General features: G+C 38.5%; 1 protein-coding gene and 1 pseudogene across 1 annotated transcript in view; one reads left to right on the top strand and one right to left on the bottom strand.

Annotated features, from left to right (window-relative positions):
- The window catches only part of LOC102847291 (zinc finger protein 569-like), a 50,039-nt gene that overhangs the window by 31,865 nt on the left and 6,719 nt on the right, over nucleotides 1-11,455 (top strand). The window contains exons 2-3 of the mRNA XM_006899703.1: nucleotides 1,865-1,991; nucleotides 2,282-2,380. Of these exons, the coding sequence (XP_006899765.1) occupies nucleotides 1,865-1,991; nucleotides 2,282-2,380 (226 nt within the window). The remainder of the gene's footprint in view (nucleotides 1-1,864; nucleotides 1,992-2,281; nucleotides 2,381-11,455) is intronic.
- Nucleotides 10,611-11,204, bottom strand: LOC102853558 (annotated as a pseudogene).

Here is an 11,455-nt window from a genome sequence, read left to right on the forward strand (position 1 = left end):
TCCTTTTTTTTTTACACTGAAATATTTCATAAAGTACCTGAAATAAGAGCTAATGATAATGAAAACGTTCAAGGTTCACTGAAAGTATTGGCAAAAAAAAAAAAAAATAAGGCCTTTGGAATTTGTGAAATACCAATGATATGTTCCAAATAAAAGAAAAAGCCCTGGACATGCTCACCAGTATATGCTAGGCCAGCTGCTTGGCCAACTGACTGAAAGATTATTTGTTCCCATCTGCAAGAAACATGATCCAATAGAATGTGGAAATTATCAAACCATTAATATAGCAAATGCAAGGGGGATATTGATGAAGGACGTTCAAAAACAGCTAAAATAATATATTGACAGAGAACTGCCAGAAGTTCATTGCTGATGTCAGTTGGATCCTGGTTGAAAGAGAATACCTTCTGAAATATTGACTGGAAGCAGAAGAATGTCCGTTTTTATTGACTATGCAAAAGAATTTAACTGTGTGGATCATGACAAATTATGGCAAACTTTTAGAATAATGGGAATCTCAGAATGTTTAATTATGATCATACAAAACCTACATCTAGACCAAGAAGCTGTTGTCCAAATAGAGCAAGGGAACACTGTAAGGTTTAAAATTTTTTTAAAAAAAGGTGCATGTCAGAGTTTCTTTCTTCATATCAATTCAATCTGTATGCTGAGCATATGATTTCAGAAGCTGTACTCGATGAAGAAGAATGTGGCATCAGGATCAGAGGAAGACTTATCAACAACCTGCATTATGCAGATGATATAACTTTTATTGCTGAAAATGAGGACTTGAAACACTTGCAGCCTTCAATATGAATTGCATCTCAACATCAAGAAAACAAAAATCCTCACCCCAGGGCCAATAATCAACATCATGATAGATAAAGATTGAAGTTGTCAACAATTTTATCTTACTTGGATCCGCACTCTTGGTATCAGCAGTCAGGAGATCAAGAGACATGCTGCACTGGGCAAGTCCACTGTCAGGGACCTCTCCAAAGTACTGAGGAGCACTTATTTAATTTGAAGACTGAAGCACATCTGATACAGGCTGTTGTTTTTTCAATCACTTGCTATGCCTCTGAAAACTGGACAGTGAATAAATATGACAAAATAAGAATTGACATCTTCAAATTGTGTTGTTGGAGAAGAGTGCTGAATATCCCGTGGACTGTCAAAAAAAAAAAAAAAAGTACAGCCAGAATGATCCTTGGAAACAGGATGACAAAGCTTCTTTTCACAAAACTTGGACTTGTTGCTAGCCTTGGAAAGGGACATCCTGCTTGGAAAGGTGAAGGGTCAGTAAAGGAGGGGAAGACCTTAAGCAAGATGGATTGGCACAGTGGCTGCAGCAAAGGGCTCAACTCCGTCAGAGCTGATGAGAAGGCATAGGATAGGACAGGGGTTAGATCTGTTAATAGGGTAGGGTTGTCATGAGTTATACTCAACGTGATAACACCAATCTATAATGCTTTAAATTTTATCTACTCTTTTTCTGCTTCCATCTAAATGCAACTTTTCCCCCCCACTTGAGTCATACACAGACATCTAGTGAGGTTCCAAGCCAATTTTCCATTTTTTTCATATTTAGTATAAACTGGTGTCCAAGATTTCCTCCTTAACCCTTGATAATTATTAAAGATGCATGCTAAATCAATATGTTTAAATAGTGAATGGGCATAAATTGATAGGCTGCTAACATGGTATTTTTTTCCTTTTACAAAATAGCATAATTAGGTTAAAGAGGTCTTTTGTTTTTTAAAAATAACTTATCTCTTGATGTGATCAGGAAAAATTCCATTTATTTTATCCATTTTCACCTAAGTTGAAAGACCTCTGATTGAGTGAGAGTGTGTTGTTACAGGAGACAGTGACATTCAAAGATGTGGCTATTGACTTCACCCAGGAGGAGTGGCAGCAGTTGGATCCTGATCAGAGAAACCTGTACTGGAATGTGATGCTAGAAAACTATAATAACTTAATCACACTGGGTAAGGGTAGTTTCCTGCATAAATAAAATGCTGGACTTAAGTACCTTTTCTTTCCCATTATTTCTGAAACTTAGAAGGCATTTAATAGCATAAACTTGGCCTTGGAATGTCAGATCATGTAAATGCATGCTACAACTTTCAAAGCTGTCATTCTTGGCTATGTTGTAGGGGATGGCATTCCTAGAAGCCACACTTGTCTCTTCCTTCAGATAGTCTCTTTCAACATTAGGCCCACTTCAATGCTTTGTTTCTAGTATTTATGCCTAATGTTACTTCCTTCCATCTAACAGGATACCCATTCAGCAAACCAGATGTGATTTTCAAGTTGGAGCAAGAGGAACCACCATGGGTGGTAGAGGAAGAAGTGTTAAGGAGCTGCTGGTGTTCAGGTCAGTGAGAGGGAATCAGAGAGGTGAGAAGCAGCCTGGGTGGGGTTTTCCCCCTCCCCGGTAGGGTTCCCCCACCACTGAAATTTTTACAATAAAGATATTTTCATAAAGACCATATATTTTTATAATGACCTACTGCTAAACCAAACCGGTCGGTATGAAGTCCTTTCCAACTCTTTTGGATCCTCATTTGGGTCTTTGAAGCTGTTAGTTTTTATGGGACACTGCCCATCTTTCTTGAATTGAGCAGCTGGTGAATTTGAAACAATGACTTTTTGGTTAAAAGCACAAACGATTCTTTGGAAAATGTAGACACCATTCTTCTTTCCTCAGAAGTTAGAAGACTACCTTTTCCTCTTATATATATTTTCTAATTACTTTCTAGATTGACTTTGATAATCATTCTTACTGTTATGAGCACCAGAAGCTTCATGGGAGAAAGATGGACAATCTCCTGCCTCTGAAACCCCTGGAGAGTCAGCTATGACTTGGTTCTGACTAGAGTGCAAAAAGTAGAATTCTAATAATTTTTAAAAGCACAAACCTAGATTCTTACAGCACCAGCCCACAGGTGGGCTTACAGAGGATGAGGAAGAAGACACAATTCTAGGTGCAGCCTCTTTGGCCTTTTCTGGCAGGCAAGCAGTAGCACTGCATTATTATTGTATGATCCCCTCCCTTTTATATGTATGAGTTATTTCTTTTCTTAATGAATAGCTTCATATTCCCCTTTCAGGTGGAACCCTCTAGGAACTTTTTTTTGGGTCATTTTTCAGCAGTTGAATTTAAATGATTTCATATTAATAGATTAACCTCTGGATAATTTTTTCCCCCAAACATAAAACCAGGTTACATTTATTGATTCCCCTCTGCATACCCTGCCATCCTGGGGGAAGGCTGATCTCCAGGAAGCCCCTACTGCACAAAATACAAATGGCAGCAGAAGGGGCAGTGCAGGAAAGCTTGTCTCTGGGTCCTTGAGTATTTTTTAGAAAATTAGAAGTCTGTTGTGTGGTCTGTAAGAGCCTATCTGGATCTGTCTATGGATCATAAACTATGGCTTACATTGAGAAGAATGGGAACTTTAGAACAATTAAATATGCTCATACAATACCTATACCTAGACTAAGAAGCTGTTGTCTAAACAGCAAAGGAACACTGCATGGTTTAAAATCAGGAGCCCCAGAGCCCCTAGTCAAAGCTGGTTCCTGTCTCATTCTTGTTGCTACCTGCCACCTTCTCCGTTTTCAATATGAGAGATGGCGCTATGTCCTTCACCACAGGTGGAGTCACCATCAAACCACCCATCGAACCACCCATCGAGCGAGTCAAGCTGCTGCTGCAGATGCAGCATGCCAGCAAACGAATCACTATAGAAAGCATTGTTGTAGAAAGCATTGTGCCGTCGAGTTGTAGACAACTCATAGCGACCCTATGAATGAATGGCCTGAGTACTGTTCATACATAGTTTCTGGAGGCAAGCCATTTCGGAAGTGGATGCCGCTCCTGCTTCCAGGCTTACGTCAGAAAGCTCCAGCTAACACTGTCCACCATGGGTACCCATTACCAAGATTGGCACATCACTGTCACAGTGTTCAGCGTCACAGCAACACGAGTTACCTCTGTACAGCAACAGACCAGTGCTATACCACCTAGAAGACTGTTTGACAGGAAAACAATTTGAACCCGGCCGAGGGCCCCAGATTATTGGCTCCATGGTTCATATCCCCAAGAAGGAGAGATTTCTGTCCTTCTGGTGCAGTAACCTTGCAAGTGTTATCCAATACTGCCCCATTCAGACTTTCAACATTGCCTTCAGACATAAATACAAGCAGATCTTCCTTGATAGAGTGGACAAAAGAACCCAGTTCTGGTGCTCCTTTGTTAGGAACCTGGCATTGGGTGCAGCTGCCAGCACCACATCCCTATGCTTTGTCTACCCTCTTGATTTTACCTGTACCCTCCTGGCAGCTGACCTGAGGAAAGCAGGAACTGAAAGGTTGTTCAAAGGCTTTGGTGTTTGCCTGGTTAAGATCTCCAAATATGACAGGATTAGGGACCTGTACCAGGGCTTTAACATGTCTTTGCAGGGTATTATCATCTACTGAGCTTCCAGATCCCAAGAACACATGCATCTTCCTTAGCTGGATGATTGCACAGTCCATCACATTTGACTTCCAACCCATTTGACATCATTCATCATCACATAATACAGTAAGGAGACCAAGGAACTGATATAATTTACACAGGCACACTGGACTGCTGTAGGAAGATTGCTTGAGATGAAGGAGGGAAAGCTTTTTTTCAAGGGTGCCTAGTCCACTGTGCTCAGAGACATGGGTGGTACATTTGTGCTTGTCTTATAGGATGAAATAAAGAAGTTCACATAAGTTATTTTCTAGTTTCCTCCTTTGAATGTGTATGTTGCATTATATGACTGTCTTCTATCAGTGGCATCTACTGACTGGTTGAAAATTAATATTCAACTGATCAGTTTTCTCTTAAAGTCATTTCCATGATGATGATGATGATGGGACTCAATTATATTTTTTATTTCAGTCGTTCCTGATAAATAAAAAATCTGAAGAAATAAAATTATCTGAAATGTTAAATAAACAAGTAAAATCAGGAAAAATGCACATCAGGGTTATATCCTTTCTCCATACTTATTCAATCTGTATACTGAGCAAATCATTCAAGAAGTTGGACTATATGAAGAAGAATGTGTACTCAGTAAGATTGTCTATCAAATAGGAAGGAGAAATTACATCATTCTCTGAAAGCAAGAACAAAGGAAATTAATGAAAACAAATTCATATTTGCAAGAAATACTGAAGGAAGTCTTTCACAGAGAAGCATAGAAAAGGGATAGACTAAAATAACCAGCAACACCACAAAAAAAGAACCCAACAAAATGCCACCAATAAACTCTTGGCTATTAATAATCACAGTGAATGTGAATTATTTAAATGCACCAGTTAAGAAAAAAATAGTAGTAGCATGAAGGGGAAAAAACCCAAAACCCCAAATGCATTAATAAGCTGTCTGCAGGAGAGACACATGAGAAACAAGGATAAAGACAGACTAAAAATCAAAGGGCAGGAAAAAATATACCAAGCAAATAGCAACAACAACAACAACAAAATGGGCATGGGAATGCCAACCTCTGATAAAATAGACTTCAGGGTAAAAACCAGCATAAGAGGCAAGAAGGTACTCTATTATAATGCTTAATGGGTCAATAGAACAAGAGGATATAACTATAATTTCTGTCGACACACCAGATGATAGACCTGCAAAATACGTAAGACAGACATTATTAATAGGCGAAGAAAGAAATGGATAACACTGCAATAGTAGTTAGGCAACTTCAGTATACACTGTTGTTGATATATGCTGTTGAGTCGACTATGACCCATAGCAACCCTATGTACAGTAACTCTGAACTCTCGGCTACCCTGAGCCAATCTCACCATCTCTGACACACTTGCCCCCAATGCCATAGTCACTATATCATTCCAAGGTCTTCCTCTCCTATGCTGTCCCTCTACCTTTCCAAGCATTATGTCCTTATCTAAGGATGGGTTCTTCCTGGAACCATGCCCAGAGTTTTGAGACAGAGCTTCAAAATCCTTGCCTCCAGAGAGCAGCCTGGACAAACCGTTTTGTCCTCTTGGGAGTCCATGGTATGTCCAGTACTGCTGTCTGGTACAACTCAAAGGCATCCTTTTTCTGTCATCTTTAGTCATTGTCCAGCATTCAGATGCAAGTAATTGTGAATACCATAGTCTTAATCAGGTGCACCTTAGACTGGCATCATTACTCTTTAGCACCCTAGAGATGTCCCTGACAGTGGCAGACTTTCCCAGAACAATTTAGCTTTTGATTTCCTGACTGCTGGTGCCAAAAATGTTGATTGTGGACCCAGGCAAAGTGAAATTGTTAACAGCCACAGTCTTTTCATTATCAACCATGATGCAGCCAATTGGTCTAGTGGTGAGAATCTTTGTTTTCTTGGTGTTGAAATGCAATCCATATTGAAGGCCTTCTGCAGTATGCTTCAATTCCTCCTCAATTTCAGTGAGCAGGGTTTTGTCATCTGCATAATGTAGGTTGATGATGAGTCTTCTTCCAATCCTGATTTCACAGTCTTCTTCAACACACTACTTTCAAAGATAGGACAGCTACCCCTGTATTTAAAAGTGATCTTGGGCCTTTTTTTGCTTTGGTGCTTCCATCCAAGCAAGATGGTTCATCAGCAGCTCTACTGGAGTCAACCCAGAAAATTCGGCCAGGGTTCCCGCTCCTGCCACGTGTGCTCAAACCAACACGGACTGATCCGGAAATATGGACTGAATATGTGCCACCAGTATGCCAAGGATATTGGCTTCATCAAGTTGGACTAAGTGATCTTTCTTGGATGGCCTACCCAAGACCTCTACATGGCAAGAAACAAGATCTACAGTTTGGCAAGCAACAAATGCTGGCGAGGTTGTGGAGAAACTGGAACCCTGATTCACTGTTGGTGGGAGTGTAAAATGGTGCAACCCCTGTGGAAAGCAGTATGGCGCTTTCTCAAAAAGTTGCAAATAGAGATACCATTTGACCCAGCAATTCCACTACTGGGAATATACCCTGAAGAGACCATAGCTGACATCCAAGCAGATATATGCACACCCATGTTTATTGCAGCTTTGTTCACAATAGCAAGGAGTTGGAAACAACCTAAGTGCCCATCAACAAACGAATGGCTAGAGAAGCTGTGGTATATTCGCACAATGGAATACTATGCTGCATTAAAAAACAAGGAACTCATGCAATATTATTCAAAATGGTTGACTCTGGAGAACATTATGCTGAGTGAAATATCCCAGTCACAAAAGGACAAATATTACATGATGCCACTGTTGTAGAATGGGACTGTCCTTGGGGTTGGGGAGAGACTGAGTAAGATGGGTTCAATAATGTATACTGCACTGAAACAGAGGAGGGAGAAAACTGTTTAAAAGAGATATATAACTAGGTATTTCTGTCATCACAGGAGACTAGAGCGAGGGCTACATGGTGGAGGGGACCTGGGGGAGGGTTAGTAAAACAATGAAAGAATCTTTTCTTTTACTTTTCCATAATTTTTGGACTCATGTACTTATAACTTGTTAGTCAAATTTTTGTCTTCTAGGTTGCAACACCCCCATGATACATCTTCAATGATATGAACATGTACGGCCAAGCACAATCAATAAGAGTGCATCTAAATTCCAAAATCAATCTCCATAAAATCTATGTGTTTCCTACTGCCAAAGGGGCCCTTTAGAGTAGTGAGAGAAGATCTTCACCCTGAAACCCACAGCGTCCCTTTTCAGCAGGAAGTAGCTAAGAGAATACGCCATCCCCTTTTCCTTATGAATCAGGGTGAAGTCTCTCTCAGGGAGGAGTGATAGAGAATGGCAAAGGACACACTGACAAAGGAGATTAATCAGAACTGGCTTTGACAAGCACTGTGGCATTTGGACAAGAACAAACTGGGAGGAGGGTAGAGAGAATAGTGCAACAATGAATGAATGGAAACCCAAAATCTCTGTAAATGTTTATGAAAATTAATAAAATATAGAAAAAAAACAATGAAAGAATCCTTTCTTTTACTTTTCCATAATTTTTTACTCATGTACTTATAACTTGTTAGTTAAATTTGTGTCTTCTAGTTTGCAACCCCCCCCATGATACATCTTCAGGGATATGAACATGTACGGCTAAGCACAATTAATAACTGTGCATCTAAATTCCAAAATCAATCTCCATAATAGTCTATGTGTTTCCTACTGCCAAAGGGGCCCTTTAGAGTAGTGAGAGAAGATCTTCACCCTGAAACCCACAGCGTCCCTTTTCAGCAGGAAGTAGCTAAGAGAATACGCCATCCCCTTTTCCTTATGACTCAGGGTGAAGTCTCTCTCAGGGAGGAGTGATAGGGAATGGCAAAGGACACACTGACAAAGGAGATTAATCAGAACTGACTTTGACAAGCACTGTGGCAATTGGACAATTAAAACAGACATTCGGATGGCGGGGGAAGAAGAACAAACTGGGGAGGAGGGTAGAGAGAATGGTGCAGCAATGAAGGAATGAAAACCCAAAATCCCTGTAAATGTTTATTAAAACTAATAAAATTTAATAAAAAAAAAGATCTACAGTTTGTACATAAAATAAAATTTCAGTTACAAAAAAAAAGTGATCTTGGGCTGCTGGCGTCCTGGTCAATGATAGTGCAGGGAGAGAAAGCACTGAAAGCCATTTCCCCATTTTGGAGGGTCCACCTCATCCCTTCCCAACCCTGGAGCTTTCACACACTCATCTGCAAAAAATAAACAGAATAACCCTAAAAACAACAAAGACAGGACAACTAGAAACTCTACAAAGATACAGAAGAACTAAACTGTATAATTAACCAACTCAGCCTCTTAGATTTATAGAGTACTCCACCCAACAAAAGCTCCATTTACATTCTTCTCCAATGAATATGCAATATTCCCTATAACTGGTCATATATAGACACAAATCAAGCCTTAATAAATTAAAAACATTAAACTATTACAAAGAATCTTCTCAGATCACATGCTATAAACTAGAAATCAACAGGAAGAAGATAAGAGAGAAATAATCATGTAGCATGGAACCTAAATAACACCTTGCTTGATCACTACTGGGTAATATAATAAAAAATGAAATTAAAACACTTCTTGAAACAAATGTGAATAAAACACAGTATACAAACACCTCTAGGATACAGCAAAAGCAGTAATCAGAGGTCAATTCATAGCATTAAAACAGCATTCATATAAAAAGAAGAATTAAAACCAACTACTTAACCCAACAAATGGGAAAACAATAGTAAGCCAATCCCACAATCTCTAGGAGAAAGGAAATAATAACAATAAGGGCAGAAATAAATGGAATATAAAACTGAAAAACAACTGAAACTATCAACAAGACCAGGAGTTGGTTCTTTGAGAAGTTCAATAAAATTGGAAAACCATTGGCAAATTTAACAAAGGAAAAGGAAGAAAAAATAAATAACTAGAATATTAAATGAAATGGGTGATATTACAACCAAACAAACCAAAAGAAAAAGAATAATAATATTATGGAAAGCTATATGCCAACACATTTTAAAGCCTAAAGGAAATGGACAAATTCTTGGAAACTCACTTCATATCCATATTGAAACTGACAGAAGTAAAATACTTGAACAAATTCATCAAAGTAAAGGAAACTGAGCAGGTGATAAAAAAACCTCCCAACAACAATATTTGGGCCCTGAAGGCTTCAGTAGTGAATTCTACTAAATATTCAGAGAATTGTCACCAGTCCTACTTAAATTATTTCAGAATGTAGAAAAAGAAGAAACACTCCTAGACTCATTCTATTTTTTTTTGAAACGCGAATTTAAGCATTTGTAATTTATGATATACTATTGAATACAAATAGAAAGAGATATAATCAGGAACACTAACAATCATAACACTAACAACCATAGTGCTCTAATATTATGAAAGTATACTTATTTTAGCAATGATTGTTTCACTGTTTAAAAATTTACTTTTATAAATAAGTACAAATGAATATTATGTTTAAATAAAAGTAAAAAATTTCCACTGTTCTGAGTTATGATTTATTATTGATTATATGTATATATAATGTAGGTGTTCAAAAGTACAAAACACAGCAGCGTTGTTAATATCAACAGTGAATGAACTGCTGTACCTGAGGTGACGTCTAGTTTACTGGTAAACTGTAAAGAAATTTTACAGGTAAAAAAATAGAGTAAGCAAAAAAAGAACTGGAGAAGAGATATTTTTAAATAAGTAGCCAAATGAAGAAAGTTTTTTGGGTTTTTTTTAAGCTTTTTGTTTTAAAAAAAGATTAAGAATGTTAAAGTACATTGTAATATTAAAAAAGCATTTTTAAAAATCTGTAACAACTTTATGACAAAATCTGCATTTGAAAAAGGCCTGTAAAAACAGTAGGACAGAACTGCCCTCATCACCTTTAACTTTTTCTTGTCAGAAAAAAGTGTATGCATCTCTGGAACCATAAATGATGTTATAATATTTATAAAATGGCAAGGACGATTCATGGGAATTTTTTTAAAAAAATACAATCATTGGCATTGTGGCCCTCAGTAGGTCACAAGCAAAACTTCTCTAGCTAAAAGCAAACAAAGTGTTGAACTGCATTAGGTCTGTTGCCTGCGTTTTGCTGATCTCATTTTTTCAAAGCGTGACTCCATTTCTTCTAAGACTTTGGGTGTGTATCGGACCACTAATTTAACCTTCCCTTGGGCTGCTTTCAGCAGCTCTACAGCTTTTTCATGATGTTCTCCTTCGACACTCACTCCATTAACAGAAAGGAGTTGATCTCCTCTTTTGAGGCTGCCATGTCTATCAGCAATCCCACCTGGAATTATTCGTGAGATACAGATTGGAGAGTTTTGTTCTTTGCCTCCCATAATATTGAATCCGAGGCCCTCTTCCGTTTTTGGTAACTCAACAATTCGAGGATGAGAATACCCTTCACTGGCAGCAAATGCAGCAACAGTAGCCTTTGCAGTTGCATTAGCTCTCACTTCAGGACTGCTACTGATGTTCACAGTTTCATAAACATGTTCATACACCTCTCGTACAGCATTGCAGAATTCACTTTGAAGAACTCTTTGTAAGGCTTGAAGTTTCTGTGGTGGGACCTCTCCACTCCTTTGTAGTTTTTCCAACAATTCAATTGCTCTACAAATATCCCTCTCTAGCCACACAGGTTCTCCCAGCACTGCCATCTTCTCCTTTTGCCCCTAGACTCATTCTATTAAGCAAACATAATCCTGATACCAACACCAGGACACTACCAAAAAAGAGAAAACTATAGACCAATTGCTACGACCAAGGATGCTTTAGGCAGAATGTTAAAAATGATCCAGGAGGTATCAAAAGAAGATGGAAGGAATATACTGAGTCATTGTATAGAAAGGAATTGGCAGATATAGAAGAATTTAATGAAATAGCATTTGAGCCAGAGCCTATGGTGATG

Source organism: Elephantulus edwardii, unplaced genomic scaffold (genome assembly GCF_000299155.1).
Source record: "Elephantulus edwardii isolate Elephantulus edwardi_28Jun2011 unplaced genomic scaffold, EleEdw1.0 scaffold00266, whole genome shotgun sequence".
NCBI lineage: Eukaryota > Metazoa > Chordata > Mammalia > Macroscelidea > Macroscelididae > Elephantulus > Elephantulus edwardii.